This window comes from Sus scrofa, chromosome 2, assembly GCF_000003025.6.
Source record: "Sus scrofa isolate TJ Tabasco breed Duroc chromosome 2, Sscrofa11.1, whole genome shotgun sequence".
Lineage (NCBI taxonomy): Eukaryota > Metazoa > Chordata > Mammalia > Artiodactyla > Suidae > Sus > Sus scrofa.
This window is the reverse complement of record NC_010444.4, coordinates 40,608,783-40,629,963: the sequence shown is the minus strand read 5'-3', so window position 1 is coordinate 40,629,963 and position 21,181 is coordinate 40,608,783. Positions and strand designations below refer to the sequence as shown.

Here is a 21,181-nt window from a genome sequence, read left to right as displayed (position 1 = left end):
TTTGCCAACTTCACTGCAATTTTTTCAGAGCCCACTGCTACCTACTTTCACCTCCAAACACACTTCTATTCATAAACATCAAGCTAAATTCCTAAGAAGTTTCTGTGCCAAACAGGTGTCATAGTTGGACATTAACAGAAGCAGAATAAAACATGAGTGTAACTCCAGCAATAAGTCATCATGGTGGATTGCGGTGGAGGGGAAATGAAGAAATTAAGGAGGGTTTGTAACAGTCTAGGAACTACCATAATGAAACACTTACTTTGAAAAAAGTCCCCCCAAACATAGCTTTTTGGTGTCTGTTGGACAATGAGCTCCCATCATACAGTGGTGAGTGCTTTGTAAGAGATGGCAAACTCCACTGCTCTCTCTCCCTTTGATTTCCAGATCCTCCTCAGCCCTTTTGCAGTGCCCAGTAAATTCATTTATTCCTAAACTCGTCAGTCAGTAATCAAATAAACTAATTCAATCATTCAACAAATATTTACCAAGTATATTCTATAAGCACAGCACTGTGTATTAGTGAATTTGGATGCTACTGCTTCTGAGATTACTTATATTTTAAAAGAGGAATAGGATTTTTTGGAGTTCCCGTCGTGGCATAGTGGTTAACGAATCTGACTAGGAACCATGAGGTTGCAGGTTCGATCCCTGGCCTTGCTCAGTGGCGTTGCCAGTGAGCTGTGGTATAGGTTGCAGACGCGGCTCGGATCCCGCGTTGCTGTGGCTCTGGTGTAGGCTGGTGGCTAAGGCTCTGATTAGACCCCTAGCCTGGGAACCTCCATATGCCATGGGAGTGGCCCAAGAAATGGCAAAAAGACAAAAAAAATAATAATAAAATAAAAGAAGAATGGACTTTTAATGGTGGAATTTCAAGCACCGCTTCAAAGAAATTTATTGGAATCAATGTTTCACTGGTGTTCTTCAAATCATACCAGATAAGCAACCTTCTATAACACCCATCTGACAGGTTAGTTCACTTGAACATTGAAAGAAGTAGGTCTAGACAAATAGGAAGTACAGGGAAGTTAGTGATTTTTGTTTTGTTTTGTTTTTTTTTCCATTTTGGACACTTAGCTATTTTGACCTCTCAGGTCACCTGAAAATATGTTGCTTTCTTTGAGCTTTAATGGCCTCTGTGCACTTTTTTTGGTGGGTTGTTTTTGTTTTTGTTTTGCTTTTTAGGCCCGCACCTGCGGCATATAGAGCTTCCCAGGCTAGGGCTCGAATCGGAGCTGCAACTGCTGGCCTACACCACGGCTACAGCCATGCCAGACCTGAGCCATGTCTGTGACCTACACCACAGCTCACAGCAACACTGGATCCTTAACCCACTGAGCGAGGCCAGGGGTCGAACCCGAGTCCTCACGGATACTAGTCAGATTTGCTACCTCTGAGCCACGAGACGGGAACTCCCAGTGGTCTCTGTGTTTTAAAATTTTTCTCTTGGGGTTTTAACTTCCAGCCTGATACTGGCTATGTGGGCTTAGGTAAACCACATGACCAGGGTTCAGTTTCACCTACAGAATGGGGATAATGCTACCTCATATAAAAGGAGGAGAACAAAACATTGATGTAATGGAGAAAAGGGTGGGATCTGCACAGTATGCTGTGGAAAGCAGAGATAATGCTCCACAAAAACAGGCCTCGGTCTGACTTGCTTGCCTCCGGACCTCAAAACCTAGCAGAGTAGTGGGCACATAGCTGACACTTGGTAAATAAACATCTGTTGAACTGAACTGAATCTGATGGCCTTCCTTAACTGGGACAACTTTCTGCTAGACCCAAGGTGGTTCAGGATAGATCATATCATATTGTGAAAACATATCATATTGTGAAAACAACTTTGAGAATGTTATGGAACTAAGCAAACAGAAGCTCTTATATAAAACTGCTCTTTTAAAAAATTCCCACAATTTCATAACTTTCACACTTACCCTGATACATCACAGGAATAGTGCCACTGAAATTCAGCAGGTCTTTCTGGGAACTATCTTTGAAAACTGGAAGAAAAAAAAAAAAATAGCCCCAAAATGTGCAATCAGAAGTAGGAAGAACTGTATTAAAGTATCTGTGCGCACACACAAACCTACAGAAACATACATCATTACTAAATACCGTCGGCTAGGAGTTAGTAAGTGTGTGAACAAGGGGAAATTACTAGATGATGTTCTTTTGGAAAGTAGAGCAGGTAGTTGAAAGAAAACGGGACTTTGATACTGAAATCCCAAGTTCTAGGCCCACTTTCCCTACTTAGAGGTGATGGGAGAAACTTTCACCTATTGAGGTACGGGGAAGTCATCCCAGCTTATTCATGATCTAACTTTATGCTAACAAAAATGTTTTGTGGCCGATTAAACATAACACTGTACATCTGCTCTAACCACTAAAGAAAAGGGTGCATTGTTCAGTAGTAAAGAATGTCTGTTTTGAAGCTAAGAGATAAATGCCACCCTCCCTGGCACATCAGTGCCAGCGCTACTTCAATGATAAAGCTCCCTTCACAGGTGCCAAGGCCACACTGACTCACTGTGTGCATGCTCATCTGTCTTTTTTTGAAACCCTGAAGGAAATGCACCCCGGTCATGCTTGGTGTTCTTTGTTCTGACTGATATAAAGCTGTGCTGAAAACTGTGCTTCTTTGGAAGCTGAGAGGATGTTTCCTTGGCTATAAGCCTCAGTTTGGCTTGAATAAAAGTCTTTTCCACTTCTGTTCAGATTGATTATTATTTTCATCGACAGAGACATGTCATTTTTGGTTACTTTAATCTCTTTGCCCTTCAGTTTCATCGTCTATAAAATAAAGATATAAAATCTAGGAGTTCCCGTTGAGGCTTAGCGGAAATGAATATGACTAGCATGAGGATGTAGGTTCTATCCCTGGCCTCGCTCAATGGGTTAAAAACCCAGCGTTGCTGTGAGCTGTGGTGTAAGTCACAGATGTGGCTCGGATCTGGCATTGCTGTGGCTGTGGCATTGGCTGGCAGCAACAGCTACGATTCGACCCCTCACCTGGGAACCTCCATATGGCCCTAAAAAAATAATAATGAAAAAATAAAATCTATAAAATAAAGACTGTATCATAAAGTTGTCATAAGGATTAAATGAGATAATATGAAAACTCTTAAGTAAAGGATTATAAAATTTGAGGACATTATCAAATAATTGTCACATGTAAAATCAGTTACAGGAGTTCCTGTCATGGCGCAGTGGCTAACGAATCCGACTAGGAACCATGAGGTTTCGGGTTCTGTCCCTGCCCTTGCTCAGTGGGTTAATGATCCGGCGTTGCCCTGAGCTGCGGTGAGGTCACAGACGCAGCTCGGATCCCGCGTTGCTGTGGCTCTGGCGTAGGCCAGTGGCTACAGCTCCGATTCGACCCCTAGCCTGGGAACCTCCATATGCCACGGGAGCGGCCCTAGAAAAGGCAAAAAGACAAAAATAAATAAATAAATAATAAAATAAAATAAAATCAGTTACAATCACTTTCAGATATCAGATTATAACTTTTATTATAGGAATAAAAAAACTTTATTTTTGAAAGCTAATTTATTTTGGTTTCTTCACATCCCTGAAATTTCAACTTACCCATAAATAACTGGGACACACTGATGGGGAATTAATGCCCCAATTTCTTTTTTTTTTTTTGGTTTTCTTTTTTTTTGTTTCTTTAGGGCTGCACCCAAAGCATATGGAAGTTCTAGGTTAGGGGTTGAGTTGCAGCTACAGCTGCTGGCCTACACCACAGTCACAGCAACTCAGGATCCAAGCCGCATCTGTGACCTATACTGCAGCTCACAGAAACCTGGATCCCCAACCCACTGAGCGAGGCCAGGGATTGAACCTGCATCCTCATGGATACTAGTTGGATTCGTTTCTGATGTGCCACAACAGGAAGTCCCTAACGCCCTAATTTCTGAACTGAATACAGAAAATACTACATCTGGTTTCAAACTACCTTGGAATGTAGTCCTTTTAGGACCTCAGTAACTAACCACACTATTTAAGCAGTAGAAGAAAAAATCTAAATAGATATAATGTCCCATCAGAGAGAAGAGGAAAAGCCAGGCTGACAGAAGCTCAAGGCCAAAAGTGTACATAAGTCTTAATGTTTACCTTGAACTATACGAGTGAAAGGTAACAATAGGTAAAGGGATCACTCCATGCAGAAACTAGAAAGAGGAGTGGAACAGGGGTTGTTTCTCAAAGACACAGAGGAACCTGGAAATATGGTAGAGAAACTATAGGTATAAATAGTCAGTGTCCAATCAAATTATTCAAAAAGCCAAAAGAGAAATGATTATAATAGATGACTAACATTGTCTCCAATAATAAAATTATACTGACAATATTAATTCTATAGCTTGAGGGTTGAATGGCACCAGGGCTTATTTCCTCTAGATGAGGGAAACAAAAATAAGAATTATCTGGTATAACAAAGCTTTAAAGCTGTAAGAAAAAAAAGCCACAGTAAAAGAGCAAGTAGTATTCAAGCAGAGGGTAAGATGGACATGAGTAAAAACCGTAAAAACCGCAATTCAACGACTAACTAGCTATGTAATCAAAGCAAGTATTATTATTTTTTTTTAGGGCCGCTCTCTCGGCTTATGGATGTTCCCAGTGACAGGCTGAATTGGAGCTGCAGGTGCCAGCCCATGTCACAGCCACAGCAACATGAGATCTGAGCTACATCTGTGATCTACACCACAGCCACAGCGACACCTGATCCTTAACCCAATGAGCGAAGCCAGGGATCGAACCCACATCCTCATTACTGCTGAGCCACAACAGGAACTTCCTTAAACAAGTTATTTAAACTCTCTGAAGCCTCTTGAAGATGATAATGCCTCACAGTTTTGGTTGTAAGAAAATACATAAAATAATGTAGATAAAACATTTGGAAGTATACATGGCGTTCAATAAATAATGGCTGTTAAATATCCCATCCCAGGCATTTATGCAGCACCAGACACCTCAGTGCTAGCCAAGAGAGGCCAGACATAGATGGGCCAGAAACTAATCATTTCTTCCACACATAAAATTAGCTATTTCTAAGAAATACTTCCGTAACTCCTCAAAACTTCCAGTATATGAATCTGAATTAGATATATTTTCTTAACCCAAGCTAATTCCAAATATAATACATACCCATTAGAATAAAGAACTTTTTCAAAACTGTGTGTTTTGACCAGTTCATAGGTAGTGAGTCCCAATCAGCATTTAGTTTTAATGGATATGGAATGGAAAAGAAAATGCCAAAGTATGCATAATATTTTAGTTGTGCATATGGGATCATGATATAAAATGTATTTCCAAGTGTGGGTTGTGGTCAGAAATTTTGAAAGATAAGGTAAAATCTTTTTCAGGTAACCAGACCGTCTATAGAAGGTGAAAAATAAAACTTTGTGATTAATTTATTATCAACCACATATGTGGTAGGCAGAACAATGGCTTCCAAAGATGTCCAATATCATTAACACAACATTGTAAATCAACTCTACTTCAATAAAATAAAATTTTTAAAAAAGATGTTCAGTATCCTAATCCTTGGAACCTGTGCATATATTACTTTACTTGGCAAAGAAACTTTTTAGTTGCAATTAAGTTAAGGACCCTGAGATGGAGAAATTACCCTGTATTATTAAGAGTGGGCCTAATCTAATAATGTTGGTTCTTAAAGGCAAAAAACCTTTTCTCTGGAGATTTGACTATAGAAGGATGGTTGAAGATGCAATAATGCTAGCTTTGAAGATGGAGGAAGGTGACCTCAAGCCAAAGAATATGAGTGACACTTAGAAACTAAAAAAAAGGCAGAGTTCCTATCGTGGCTCAGTGGTTAACAAACCCAGTTAGTATCCATGAGGACATGGGTTTGATCCCTGGCCTTGCTAAGTGGGTTAAGGATCTGGCTTTGTTGTGGCTATGGCGTAGGCCGGCAGCTACAGCCCCAATTTGATCCCTAGCCTGGGAACCTCTATAGGCCGCAGTACAGCCCTAAAAAGACAAAAAAAAAAAAAAAAAAAAAAAGAGGAGTTCCCGTCATGGCGCAGTGGTTAACGAATCCGACTAGGAACCATGAGGTTGCAGGTTCGGTCCCTGCCCTTGCTCAGCGGGTTGACGATCCGGCGTTGCCGTGAGCTGTGGTGTAGGTTGCAGACGCGGCTCGGATCCCATGTTGCTGTGGCTCTGGCGTAGGCCGGTGGCTACAGCTCCGATTCAACCCCTAGCCTGGGAACCTCCATATGCCGCGGGAGCGGCCCAAGAAATAGCAACAACAACAACAACAACAAAAGACAAAAAAAAAAAAAAAAAAAAAAAAAAAAAGAAAGAAACTAAAAAAGGCAAGAAAATAGATTATTTCCCAGAGCCTCCAGAAACTGGAACTAAGACATGCCAATGCTTCTAAACTACAAAGACCTATGTCAGGCTTCTAGCCCACAAAACTATAAGATAGTAAACTTGTGCAGTTTTAAGCCACTACATTTATGCTAATCTGTTACAATAGCAATAGAAAACTAATACAACAGAAATTTCATTAACTTACAACAGAAATTGACAGAATGTTGTAAATCAACCATAAGAAAAGTTTTTTTTTTTTTTTTTTTTTTTAGGGCCGCACAGGCGGCATACGAAGGTTCCCAGGCTAGGGGTCTACTTGGAGCTGTAGCCACTGGCCTATTCCAGAGCCACAGCAACGCCAGATCCAAGCCGAATCTGCAACCTACACCACAGTTCACAGCAACCCTGGAACCTTAACCCACTGAGCAAGGCCAGAGATCGAATTCACAACCTCATGGTTCCTAGTCAGATTCGTTTCCGCTGTGCCACTATGGTAACGCCAAAAAAAAATTGTTTTTTAAAGAAATTTCATTAACTTAAATTCCCTCAAAAACTACAGGTCATAACGGTCATAAAGTGCAGCTCAAAATCAGGGGATAAAGGGAGTTCCCACTGTGGCTCAGAGGGCTAAGAACATGACTAGTATCCATGAGTTTGGGTTTGATCTCCGGCCTTGCTCAGGGGGTTAAGGATCTGGTGTTGCCACAACGTAGGTCACTGATGCAGCTTGGTTTCCCTGTTGCTGTGGCTGTGGTGTAGGCTGGCAGCTGCAGCTCCAGTTTGACCCCTGGCCTGGGAATTTCCATATGCTGCAGGTGCAGCCCTTAAAAAAAAAAAAAAAAAAAAAATCAGGGGATAAAAGAGAGAAATTAGAATTTTTTTATTTTAATGATTTTTTTTTCATTATAGCTGGTTTACAGCATTCTATCAATTTTCTCCTGTACAGCAAGGTGACCCAGTCACACATACATGTACACACATTGTTTTTTCTCACATTATCATGCTCCGTCATAAGTGACTAGATACAGTTCCCAGTGCTATAGAGTAGGATCTCATAGAAATGAGAATTACAACAAATGTGTTCTATAACAGATTTGTTCTTTCTAGGAACAAAGAATAGCTTAAATAATGCAGCAAAAACTAGAGGACACAATTCTTACCATAGGTATCCATGGAATATCTGAAATGTGGGAAAAACACATTTACATTCTTTAGTTCTTCCACAGTTAGATCCCTGAACTTGTACTGGAAAGAGAAAAATGAACATGGAATAAGACTATAAGCAAAAGAACAATTACAAATCAATATTTAACTAAATACTTACTATGCACTATGAATAGTTATCCGATTTAATCCTTTTGATAACGATCTTATGAAATAGGTAGGGCTTATAACTGCTCTACTTTACAGAAGATGAAAATAAAAGCTAGAGAATCAAAATAACTTGCTGAGTTAGAGAGCAAGTTGATTAGTGAAGTCCAAACGCTGCTGCGCCTGCGCCTTTAATTACTATATCAAATTGCTTCCAAATACTTCCTGAAGGCTTAAGAAACAGGGCAGATGTAGCACACCAATCACCACTGTTTAAGATCCAGCTCCTATTGCTAAATACCTCATTCACTTGATACACCCTGAATTCCCTTTCTAGTACTGTAACTGGTTTTCGAAGGGAGAAGAGAAAGTATGCAAGGGTTTGTAGTCAGGTTGACTGAACTACCTCAGAAATACTACCTTGGTCGCCCTGTGGACAAAATCATTTAACTTCTTTGAACTTATTTCCTCATTTGGATAGAGAAATTAAACTGATCTCCTAGACTTGTGAAGGGGATTAAAATTTTTTTAAGTATGTTAAGAGTCCCTTACCATTCTGAAAATGAAATTGAGAAAACAATTACATTTACAATAACATCAAAAAGAATAAAATACTTAGGAATAAATTTAACAACAATGCAAAACTTAGACTCTAAAAACTACAAAATACTGTTGGAAGAAATTAAAGTAGATCTAAATAAACAGAAAGACATCCCTTGTGGATAGATCAGAAGATTTAACACTAAGATGACAAACTTCCCAAATGATTCAACAATCAACTCAGGAGTTCCCTTCGTGGCTCAGCAGTTAACGAACCCGACTAGGATCCATGAGGATGCAAATTCGATCCCTGGCCTTTCTCAGTGGGTTAAGGATCTGGCGTTGCCATGAGCTGTGGTGTAGGTCACAGACACACTTGGATCCAGCACTGCTGTGGCTGTGGCTGTGGCTGGCAGCTAGCAGCTCCGATTTGACTCCTAGCCTGGGAACCTCCATATGCTGTGGGTGCGGCCCTAAAAAGAAAAAAAAAAAAAATCCCTATCAAAATCTAAGCTGACTTTTTGGCTCATGTGCAAAAGTTTACAAAACTGATCTGAAAATTCAAGGAATGCAGCTAAAACAATCTTTGAAAAGAGCAAAACAAGTCGGAGGATCCATACTATAATCAAAAGAAGGCTATCATAAAAAAGATAGGAGTTCCAGTTGTGGTTCAGCAGTAAGGAACCTGATTAGTATCCATAAGGACACAGGTTCGATCCCTGGCCTTGCTTAGTGGGTTAACAATCCCCATTGCTCAAGCTGTGGTGTATACTGCAAACTCAGCTTGGATCTGGTGTTGCTGTGGCTGTGGCTGTGACTGTGATTTCACCCCTACCCTAGAAACCTCCACATGTTGCACATGACAGTTCCCATGTGGCACAGTGGGTTAAGGATCTAGCACTGCCACAGCTGTGAGCAGGCGGCAACTACAGTGCCAAGTTTGATCCCTGGCCCGGGAACTTCCACATGCCATGGCTGCCACCAAAATATTTTTTAGAAAAGAAAAAAGACAGAGGATGACAAACGTAGAAGAGGACGTGGAGAAATCAGAACCCTCATGGAGTTCCCATCGTGGCTCAGTGGTTAACGAATCCAACTAGGAACCATGAGGTTTCGGGTTCCACGCCTGGCCTTGCTCAATGGGTTAAGGATCTGGCGTTGCTGTGAGCTGTGGTGTAGGTTGCAGACATGGCTGGGATCTGGCATTGCTGTGGCTGTGGTGTAGGCCAGTGGCTGTAGCTTCAGTTGGACCCTTAGCCTCGGAACCTCCATATGCCGCAGGAGCGGCCCTAGAAAAGGCAAAAGGACAAAAAAGAAAAAAAATCAGAACCTTCATATACATATACCACTGCTGGTGGTAAAAAGACACAGCTGCTTTGGAAGTCTGTCAGTTCTTCAAAATATTAAAGACAGAGTTACCACATGACCCAGAAAATTCCACTCTGATACATACCCGAGAAAAATGAGAACATGTCCACACAAAAACTTGTGCATGACTGTTCATAGCAGCATTATTAATAATAGCCAAAAAGTGAAAACAATTCAAATGTCCATCAACTAATGAATAAAGTGTAACATATCCATGAAATGGACTATTCAGCCATTTAGAATAAAGAAATGATATAAAGTACAACTTGGATAAAGCTTGAAAACATTATGCTAAATGAAAGAAAACAAAGACTAAAAGCCACATATTGTATGATTTGTATATAAAATACCCCAAATGGGAGTTCCCGTCATGGTTCAGCAGTTAGCAAACCCGGCTAGCATCCATGAGCATGCAGGTTCAATCCCTGGCCTTGCTCAGTGGGTTAAGGATCTGGCGTTGCCCTGAGCTGTGGTGTAAGTCACAGACGTGGCTCTGATCCCACATTGCTATGGCTCTGGTGTAGACCAGCAGCTACAGCTCTGACTCGACCCCTAGCCTGGGAACCTCCACATGCTGCAGATGCGGCCCTAAAAAGACAAAAAAATAATAGTAACAAAAATTAAAAAATAAAATACCCCAAATGGGCAAATCCATAGAAACAAAAAGGAGATTAGTGTCTAGGCTGCAGGAGATTGGGAGAAAATAAAGAATAACTGCTAACAGATCCTGTTTCCTCTTGGTGCCTTAAGTTTTTCATGTGCAAAACAGATATAACTCAGAGTTCACATTGTGGCACAGCAGAAACAATTTGATTAGTATCCATGAGGATGAGGGTTTGATCCCTGGCCTCGCTCAGTGAGTCAGGGATCCAGTGTTGCTGTGAGCTGTGGTGTAGGTAGAAAACGAAGCTCGGATCCCGCATTACTGTGGCTATGGTGTAGACTGGCAGCTGTAGCTCCAATTCAACTCCTAACCTGAGAACTTCTACATGCCATGCATACAGCCCTAAAAAGCAAAAAAAAAAAAAAAAAAAAAAACCTAGATATAGCTCTACTCCCTGACAACATCAATAAAAATGTATGACGATCTTGGGATTAAGATATGTAAAATTGAGATATTAAACAAAATATGTATACAAAAGTAAGTACAGACAGGAAATGATACAATGACACAATGCAAATCTAAGTTACAGAAAGGCTTCTGCAAAGAGCTGTCTACAATTCACATTAGAGCCTCAAATGGTAAAGAAAATTAAAGGGAAGGAGGAAGGTCATTTTAAGATGGGAAAGAATTTGGCAGAAGAAAAAGCATATGATTATTATCAACCTGAAGACTGGAATCATCTCTTACTCATCTTTGTATTTCCCCACAGCACTTAGTACAGGGTATGCCTTCAATAAATGTAGGCTAACTGGATGGGAGTTAACAACAAGAGGCAGATGCCTATGAGTGGATACAGAAAACAATTATGATCCACAGGACTGAGCATCAAAACTAAGAATCGAGGGGTTCCCGTCGTGGCTAAGTGATAACGAACCCAACTAGGATCCATAAGGACTCGGGTTCGATCCCTGGCCTCTCTCAGTGGGTTAAGGATCCAGCACTGTCATGAGCTGTGGTGTAGGTCACAGACACGGCTCGGACCCTAGTCTGGGAACTTTCATATGCTGCGGGTGTGGCTCCAAAAAACAAAAAACAAAAAACTAAGAATGGATCAGTGCGGATTATAGCAGGGTAATAATGAGTCCCAGATTCAGTGTCCCTGATTCAGTGTAAACAGAAGTGAATGAAATGATCTGAACTCTAAACACTACAGAAAGGTACAAAAGGCAGCACTGCCGTCACCTGGAATACACATTTATTGTGAACCAAACAATTTCTGTTGTGTTTTCTTCTTGATGTTATAAACTGTCTTCTACATCCTTAACACCCTGTGAGAGTGTGTGATTAATGGCTGCATATATACCAGAACTGATTTAACTGTAAAACTGTTATAAAAGTTTATCAAGAGAGGGCAAAAGCACTCTTCCTTAGGGCTTGAAAACACAAATGTCACTACCAGTCAAATATGTGATTTGCCTTTTTGACATCTGGAGAAAAAAAAAAGAACTATTTTATGTCTTAAAAAAAATGCACTCCCCTTCTGGCACAGTGGATTGAAGGATCCTGCGTAGCCACAGAGGGTAGATCACAACTGCAGCTCAGATTCAATCCCTGGCCTGGGAACTTCCATACCCTTAAAAAAAGCAAAAAAGAAAAGGAAAGAAAGAAAGAAAAAAGGAAAGGAAAGGAAAGAACGAAAGAAAGATGGAAGGAAGGAAAAAAAAAGACATAAGCAAACCCAACAAAAATGGCATAAATGTTTCCACATGGCTAAGTCTTAAAATGCATTATGAACCATTTAAACTAAGAAACTGGAGGCAAAAAAAGGTGGTTACCTCAGACTGTACACTGGTGGGGAATCAGGGAGCCTGGACTAAAAGCCTGATCTAACAGGGAAAATGGCCCTCCCACTCAACATTTCAATGTTAAGAGGATCTCTTCCGGGCCTTCAAGCCCTGTCTTCATTCCTAAATCTACACAGAGCTTTCATTCACTGCAGTTACTCAGCACCACCATCGTAGTCGGGCGCAGGGCTAAGTGAAGGGAATACTACAGCACGGTCTCGGCCATCAAAAAGTTCACCCCCGCCCACCTACCCCACCTCCCCAGCAAGATTTGCAAACGAACAGTTACTCCACAAAGTGATCATCTATACTTCTGAAAGGAAGTAGAGGAAGGACTGAATAATAACTGAGTTGAGTCTTAAAAGGTGGGGCAGCCCATTTCAGCAAACAGAAGGGCGTGGTAAAAGGAACAGGGCAGAGCCGGAATCTGTTTGAGACGCAGAGAAGCTGGTGGCGTGAGAACGCCGCACAGCAAGTGATAGGGTGGGGTCGGGGGGGATCTCGAAGTTGCCGGTGGAGCCAGAGGCCGGGCCTTGGGAGGGAGAGGCCCGCCGCCTCCTTGGGCCCATTCCCCGCCGTCGGTTCCAGACCAGCCCACCCCCGCTCTACGCCCCGTGACAAGCCGAGCAAACTCCGCGAGGAGGCGGTGCGACCAGGGGTGGAAACAACCCCAGACCCCGAGGTCCCAGACGCTGCCCGGCTAGCTGCCCGCACCTTGCCAAGTAGTCGTCTCAGACCCTCGCTGTCGAATTCCATGTCCAGCCGGGACCGCAAGGACGGTTCTGCCACCCCAGCACCCGATCTCCTTACACACCTTCCCTGGACGGCGGCCGCCGAGGACCAAACTTCCCGACCGGTCCAAGGCCCCGCCCCTTCCCAGACTCGAAAGTCCACTTGTGTCCAATGCTCCAGGCTCGCCCAGGCTCCGCCTGGAGTCTGACCACCGCTCCACCCTGATCGCCGTCAGAAACGCGTGAGCGCCGAGAGGACCACGACCCAGCTTGCTGGAAAGGAAACTTGGGGACATCTGTGAAGAGAGGAATAGGAAGTCCAAGGAGGAGCACGAAAGGAGGTAGAAGTTATTGGCACTGTTCTCGGAGAGTTTCGAAAAGGTGATGTTAAATACAGCGCAGTAGGGAGAAAGATCAAGACCCCAAATTGTGGTTGGATTTAGGAAGGAAGAGGTAATGGAACTTAAAAAGCAAAATTTCGGGGGGCTAGAAAGGAAGACGGAGGCAGCAGGAGTCTTGTCAGAACTGGGAGATAAGACAGCTGAGTGAGGGTGATGCAGCATTGCCAGGAGGGGTTGCCTTTTGCGGGGGAGGGGGGAGCGGAGCATAACCAGGTTGGTGGCAGACAGAGGAAAAAGTCAGCTGTCAAAAAGAGTTTGAAAACAAAAGAAAGTAAATTGGTGGATAAGGTCGTCTGGAGAAGGAAAAAACAAAAAGATGCAATTTGCTGGCTTTCTTTGGTCTCCTTGAGTCAGTTACTTACCTGCTTTGCATCCCTGGCTTGAGCCAGTGTGCCTACAAAGTCCCCAGGGGCTGGCTATTTTAACTGTCTGAGAGGTTGGGTGGGATGGAGGGTGATTATAGTTATAGGAAGAGCCAGAGATAGGAATGCTGTGACTCCATTAGGAGAAGAAAGTGAAAGGCTGGAAGGAGCACTTACTAATTCAGCAAACTTTTGTTGAGCCTTGGCTATTTGCTAGATATTGTTGGGGAGGAAGAAATTTTCCTCTACTCTTCTGGGTTCTTCTGGCTGATCTAAGAGTGGAATTGACAGGAGGTAATAACAAGAGAAAATTAAACAAAAGTTCATAACACTGTATACTTGGGAAAGACCCAGGAGAACTGAGTAACTGGCCGAAATGGCAGAAGCCCTCACCATAAATACCACCTTCAGCAAAAAGCAAGAGAGGACATTGGGGGCCTTGTTTTGTCTCATTTTTGTCATGGTCTGAGTGACCCTTCCTGATGTTGGTGTTCTGAGAGATTGTTTATATCCAGCAGGAGACAACAGGAGCCAGGCTGTGAGGGTCAGGTCAGCTTCTAACAAGCCTAAGACCTAGCTGGCTCAGTCCAGTTTCCAGATGTCAGAGGCTGCTTTTTTTTCTCTCTCAGGCTTTTGCCCTGAGAGAAGAGGAAGCCACTGGAGGGTTTTAAACAGAGGAGTGACACAATCTGACTGAGTTATAAAAGACTAAGTCTGACTACTGTGTTGTGAAGAGACTGCGGTGTGTGTGGTGGGGCAAGAGTCAAAGCTGGGAGACCAGGTAGGAGACGAGAAGCTTGAAGGATAAGAGGCCTGTTAAGAGCACCTCAGCCAGATCCAACAAACCTCAGAAACCATGGAACGTCCAGGGATTCTAAGATCTAACAGATCCTGTCTGAAATCCATTAATCAAGAACAAGCTATCAAGTTAGAGTAAGGCCCGAGCAAATGTCTTCAATCTTTTATGAAGAACCTTTTGTGGGAGAGACGTTTCATCCGAGCCACCAATTCTCTTCTGGTTTAATCACTGTGAATGAATTACAGGCACTATGAAGACTTCATGCCCGTGTGTGTGTGTGGTGTGTGTGTATGTGTGTGTATGAGAGACTTCATGCCTGCATGTGCATTTGTGTGTGTGTGTAGCTGTCTTTTCCTATGTAGAAGGTACATTGTTATGTGCTTTATTGCAGTTAATTTTTACAAAACCCTATGACTTAGATGGAATTATTATCATTATCTGAGGTTTACTGATGAGCAAGCTGAGGGTTAGTGAAGTATTGCTTATGTCCTTGTTTCTCTGATCCTGTCAAATAAGAGATGTATTACTTGTTTTGAGGGAGAAAAGCTTTCAAAATTAAATATGTATATGTACACATCGATTTTAACATTTATAGCTATTTGAAAAGAGCGTGAATGTAAAAAGGGTACACTTTAAAATAGAGGCTATCTGGTATAATCGGCCCTATTTTACAGATAGGGAAACAAAGACTCAAATGTTTGCAGAAGGTGATGTCAGAGACCATGTTCCTAATGTTCTGCGCATTGTGCTGCCTCTCACTCGGTGTGAAATTGTGTTGAAATTTTGTGATTAATAAGCTCTAGGAAACTGGAATTCTGTACCTATATGTGCTTGATCATCAGAGGAAGACTATGCCGCAGAAACATTGGCTGACTGCCAGTAGGACCCACCCTCATCTCCTGTAACTGGTGCTTTTAGATCCTATCAACTAACCAGGCTGAAACATTCACTCTTCCCCAAGCATGTGTGTCTTGCTTGCTTCCTGCCTTAGTGCCTGACTGGGTTTTGTTTTTTTTTTTTTTAGAGTCACACCCATGGCATGTGGAAGTTCCCAGGCTAGGGGTCACATTGGAGCTACAGCCACCGACCTACACCACAGCCACAGCAACGTGGGATTGGAGCCGTGTCTGCAACCTACACCACAGCTCATGGCAATGCCGAGTCCTTAACCCACTGATCGAGGCCAGGGATCGAACCTGCATCCTCATGGATCCTAGTCGGGTTGGTTAACTGCTGAGCTAGGATGGGAACCCCATGAATGGGGTATTTTTTATGGTCCTGCTGTACCTGTCTACCTCCATCTGCATCCCTCTTTCTGTCCCCTCTAGCTGAAGCCCTGTCAGATAGTGATCAAATCTCAATTATCTCTATGTTCCCAAAGCCTAGGATGCTTGAATTGATGCATGTCTTCTTTCTTCTAATGTTCGGTAAAGCAGATAAAAAATAAGCCTTCAATAGAAAGTTTACTGAGTGAATGAAAGTGTAAGGTGACCTAAGCCATAAGGAGAAGATGATGTAGGTACAGTTCTGGTTCTCAGACCTGAGTTTCAAGCTTTTCAAAAAAAAAAAACAAACATATATAGGAGTTCCCATCGTGGTGCAGTGGTTAACGAATCCAACTAGGTTTCGGGTTCCATCTCTGGCCTCGCTCAGTGGGTCGGGGATCTGGCATTGCCATGATTTGTGGTGTGGGTCGAAGATGCAGCTCGGGTCCCCCGTTACTGTGGCTCTGGCGTAGGCCGGTGGCTGCAGCTCCGATTAGACCCCTAGCTCAGGAACCTCCTTATGCCGCGGGAGTGGCTCAAGAAAAGGCAAAAAGACAAAAAATAAAATTAAATTTAAAAAAATATATATATATATATGTTAACAGGAGTTCTCTTGTGGTTCAGTGGGTTAAGGATCTGGCATTGCCACTGCAGTGGCTCAAGTACAACACACCCAGAAATGACAGAGATGATAGATTTGCAACAGGATTCTTAAAATCTTTGGTATCAATCTCATAAATAGGCTTAAGGATGTCAAGGATAACATGAACATGGTGTGGAGAAAAATGAAAGAATTAAAAAAAGAAATTGAGGAGTTCCCGTTGTGGTGCAGCTGAAGCGAATCCAACTAGTATCTGTGTGGATGTGGGTTCCGTCGCTGGAATGGACATAGCTCAGATAGCTCAGATCCAACCCCTAGCCTAGGAACGTCCATAGCCCACGGGTTTGGCCCTAAAAAGCAGCAAGCAAGCAAGAAAGAAACTGAACTTCTAGAGGTGAAAAATACAACGTCAAATTAAAAATACACTGTATGGGATTAACAGAAGATTAGAAGATCAGGGGGAAAGAAGAGTGAACTTGAAAGAGACAGCAATGGAAACTGTTGAAAATGAAATACAAAAAGAAAAAAAAAACGGAGTACCAGCAAGCCGTGGGACGTTATCATACAGATTCCTGGTCTAGTACGTACATAATGGAGGTCATGGAAAGGGAAAGGAGGGGACAGAAAAATATTTGAAGAAACAGTAGCCAACCATTTTTCCAATTTGATGAAAACCATAAACACAGATTCAAGAAGTTCACCAAACCTCGACAGAAGAAACATACAGAAAATTACACAAAGCCACCTCAAAATAAAATTGCTGAAAATTAGTGATAGAGAAATTTTTTTTTTTTTTTGTCTTTTTGCTATTTCTTGGGCCACTCCCGCTGCATATGGAGGTTCCCAGGCTAGGGGTCCAATTGGAGCTGTAGCCACCGGCCTACACCACAGCCACAGCAACGTGGGATCCGAGCCGCGTCTGCAACCTACGCCACAGCTCATGGCAATGCCAGATCGTTAACCCACTGAGCAAGGGCAGGGACTGAACCCGCAACCTCATGGTTCCTAGTCGGATTTGTTAACCACTATACCACGACGGGAACTCCAGTGATAGAGAAATTTTTAAACAGGCACTTTCTATGTGATCCAGCAATGCCCCTCTTGGGATTTACCCTAGAAAAATTAAAATTTATGTTCCCTTTAAAAAAACCCTCACACAAATATTTATAACGTTTCTATTCAAAATAACCCCAAACTAGGAACAACCCTAATGTTCTTTGACAGGTAAATTGATCAATTGATTCATCCATACAATGGAATAATATTCAGTAAAACAAAACTATTGTACAATGTGAGTGAATCACAGAAGCATTGATGCTAAGTGAAAGAAGCTTCTGATTCCATTTATATTAAGTTCTGGAAAATGCAAAAGCAGATCAGTGGTTGCCAGAGGCCAAGGGATTCGGGGTTGGGGATCAACTATAAAGGGGCACAGGGAACTTTGAGATTATCACAACTTTTTCTATCCTGATCGTGGTGGTAGTTGCAAGAGGGACACTTTTTTAAGAAAAAAAATGCATCCACTGTACACTAAAAATTGAGTGTGCTTTATCATATGTAATTTCTACCTCAATAAAACATATTAGAAACAAAAAAAGGCATGTGTTTAGATTTTTTTATCAGTTGACCCAGGAAGATGTCCATGATGAGTGATTATAGGAGAAAAGCAAGTTATATATGGTAGCATATGGAGTATGACCACCTTTAATAAAACAACACTGAAAAAAACCCTCTATATCCCTCTATATGTTTAGTGATGTTAGCAAGCTTGTGGAGAAGTCTTTGGCAGAAGAAAACACACTAGGCTGGTAAAATTGGTTACATCATGGGGCTGAGAAAATTGGGAAGGGTATTACATTTTTCTTTATAAATTTTTGGATTTACTAGGTTTTACAGTGAGCACCTACTATTTCCATAATTTAAAAATAATGAGTTCCCCTTGTGGCTCAGCAGATTAAGATCCTGGCTAGTATCCATGAGGATCCTGGTTCGATCCTTGGCCTCTCTCAGTAGGTTGAGGATCTGGCGTTGCAAGCTGAGGCATGAGTCGCAGATGCTGCTTGGATCTGGCACTGCTATGGTGTCGACCGGCAGCGGCAGCTCCAATTTGATCCCTCACCTGGGAACTTCCATATGCCATGGGTACAGCCCTAAAAAAAAAAAAAAAATAGTAGTAATAATAATGGAAATAAAAGGGATATAAAAATAATAGGTAGATGGGTATGTAGGAAGAACTCAGGTGGAGGGAGGATTCCACCATGTCAGTGCAAGGAGATGAAAGGGATCAAGATGAGGTCATTAAACCTGACCAAAAAGATCTTTGGTAACCTCTAAGAGAGCATCGAAGTAGTAGAGTGAAGGCAGAAGTCAGAATGTGGTGCATGGGAGAAAGGTGTGGATTGGAAAAAAGGCTTTGGGTGTGGACCACTTGTTAGGAAGTCTGGTCATAAAAGGAAATTAAGAAACAGGACAGTTAGGAAGGGAGCCCCAGCATCAGTTGGAGGTTTTTGAGAGGAGAGGACAAGGATACTTGTGGCTTGGAGTTTCCATCGTGATGCAGTGGTTAACGAATCCGACTAGAAACCGTGAGGTTTCGGGTTCGATCCCTGGCCTTGCTCAGTGGGTTGAGGATCTGGCGTTGCCGTGAGCTGTGGCGTAGGTTGCAGACGCGGCTCGGATCTCTCGTTGCTATGGCTCTGGTGTAGGCTGGTGGCTACGGCTCCGATTCGACCCTTAGCCTGGGAACCTCCATATGCCACGGGAACGGCCCAAAGAAATAGCAAAAAGAAAAAAAAAAAAAAAAGACACTTGTGGCTTCTTGAAGAGCGAGAAAAGAGAACCGGTGGACAGGAACTGACCAAAGGAGTTCAAAATCGGTGAAATGATGGTGAGAGTGTCCTTGAGATCGGAGGGGAGGGGATGTGGGACAGAAATAGAGATTTCATTTCCTTAGAATTCAGTTTGTCCATTCACAGCTGTCATAGACCTAGGCACACACCTTTCCCAATCCCAGTTTCTAGTCTAAAGAGCCCAACTTCCTAACAGGCAACGAAGCCCTGATCCGCAGCTCAGCTGTGTCACCTAGAGCAGGTCCCTTAGGCTCTGTAAGCCTCAGTTTTCTCATTAGTAAAATGGGATAAATAATAGTACCTACCGCATATTGTTGCTACAAGATAACACACACAAAGAGCTTAGTTCACTGCCCAGCTACCAGTCTGGGGGTTGTCTCTCTGTCGTGTTGTGGAGTCTGGGCCGTATGGTCTGTGATGTCACAATGCCTCACTAGACTCCAGCTTCTCCACAAGGGAGTTGCAGATCCTTAGGAGCTAAGGACTGGAACGGACATGAGAGACCTCTACCAACTGAGGGTTGCCAAGCGTACTCCTTTGCCAAGATACTGGTGACTAGGCTTTCACTGTGCAATTGTGTCTTAGAAATTGTTTTACTTGGTATCATGATTGTGCTCGGCTGGATGCTCTTTGTTGGATTTGCCTGTTACATGGGCACGTTTCCAGAGTTCATGGTAAGTGATGACCCTGCCTCTTAATCCCTGGTAGTCAGTTCTGGCTCTGACTACTCTCCAGCTGGGGTATCTGACCCAACAGGAAAGATAATTAAGATCTCACTACTACTTAGAGATCAGGATGTGGTGGGAACCAAGTTTAGTTTCCCAGGCTTCTCATCCCATTGGGATGAGAAGGCTTTTCCCCTCCACTTGGGTACAAAACATCACTTATTTCAAAGCACTATGGAATTTATAAGGGGTCTGCTGGAGACGGTGCCTGACTTCCAGATTTCAGGCTAAGTGGATCAGTGGTTGCTGGGAGGAAAGGGAATGTGGACACTGGTGGGAGCTTCGGCAGCACTTTCAGTCACATATAGAGGCATTTACCTCCTGGGCCAACCCATCAGGCCAGCTCTGCCTTTAAATTTCTTTCTGTCTCAGCCTCCAACTCTGAAGTGGAAAGAGAGGTGGGCTGTTCAGGAAAGCAAAGCACACCCGAGGAGCCAGACTTTGGATGAAGAACTGCAACTGTGAGTGGGCGTGACGTTCTGCTGGGCTGGCTTCCTCCCATTCAAGAGAACTTGGTGGCACCCTGCAATCTCAGTGGAAAGTTTACATTCCTCTGGAAAATAAACTGTGGAAAGGGAAAGAATTTGGGGAGCACTGTGACAGCAGGCCAAGGTTCAAAGCTTTGTTAATAACCATACCTCATGGTTATTCTTTTCAAACATTGTTTCATCTATAAACTTAGTTTTCTGTGCAAACTCTATAATAAATGGGACCAGCACTTTTTTTTTGTCTTTTTGCCTTTTCTAGGGCTGCACCTGAGGCATATGGAGGTTCCCAGGCTAGGGGTCTAATCAGAGCTGTAGCCACCAGCCTGCACCAGAGCCACAGCAACGCAGGATCCAAACCACGTCTGTGACCTACACTACAGCTCACGACAATGCCGGATCCTCAACCCACTGAGCAAGGCCAGGGATCTAACCCGCAATTCATGGTTCCTAGTTGGATTTGTTAACCACTGAGCCACAACGGGAACTCCAGGACCTTTAATGCGCCCTTCAGCAGATTCTAAAATTGGAGTTAACATAAATCTGAGCTCAAGTCCTAACTTTGCAACTTTCTAGCCATGTAACCTTGGGAGAGAATCTTTCTACACCTCAGTTTCTTCATCTATATAATGGAGATATTCCAATATGCTCTGGTTTTGTGAGGATTACATTTGTGTAAAGCATTTAATGCAAAGTTTGACAATTAGCATTTAATAAATGCTCATTTAACAACTAGGCAAAATAATGAACCCGTCAACAAAGAGTGACCTCAATGACCTCAACTATTTACCCAAGGCCACACAAACCAACCCATTTGTGAAGCTGGGGTGCAAGCATAGATCTTTTGCACTCATTCCACTAAACTAGCCTGCCAAGAGGAGACATTGGTAGCAGTGTCTTTTTAGCAAAAAAAAAAAAATCTCCTGGTTTTCTTGAATCCCACCCCATGTCTTTTAG

General features: G+C 42.8%; 1 protein-coding gene and 1 long non-coding RNA gene across 6 annotated transcripts in view; one reads left to right on the top strand and one right to left on the bottom strand.

Annotated features, from left to right (window-relative positions):
• UEVLD (UEV and lactate/malate dehyrogenase domains) overlaps positions 1–12,878 on the bottom strand; it is a 54,616-nt gene extending 41,738 nt beyond the window's left edge. For 2 of the 4 annotated variants that reach the window (XR_002341551.1, XM_013994493.2), the window contains exons 1-3: positions 12,721–12,878; positions 7,500–7,584; positions 1,938–2,003 (exon numbers count right to left, since the gene is read on the bottom strand). Coding sequence is in view for 1 of the 4 variants with exons in the window: in XM_013994493.2 (XP_013849947.2) it covers positions 1,938–2,003; positions 7,500–7,584; positions 12,721–12,762 (193 nt within the window). In the remaining 3 variants the exon portion in view is untranslated. The remainder of the gene's footprint in view (positions 1–1,937; positions 2,004–7,499; positions 7,585–12,720) is intronic. The other 2 variants (XM_021083262.1, XM_021083261.1) reach the window with 2 other exon arrangements.
• Positions 12,874–20,462, top strand: LOC100523888. Of its 2 annotated transcripts, none has more exons than XR_002341553.1 (2): positions 12,874–13,118; positions 20,112–20,462. It is a non-coding gene; the product is annotated as an uncharacterized LOC100523888 (long non-coding RNA). The 2 variants fall into 2 exon arrangements; XR_002341552.1 differs by having other exon boundaries at positions 12,908–13,078.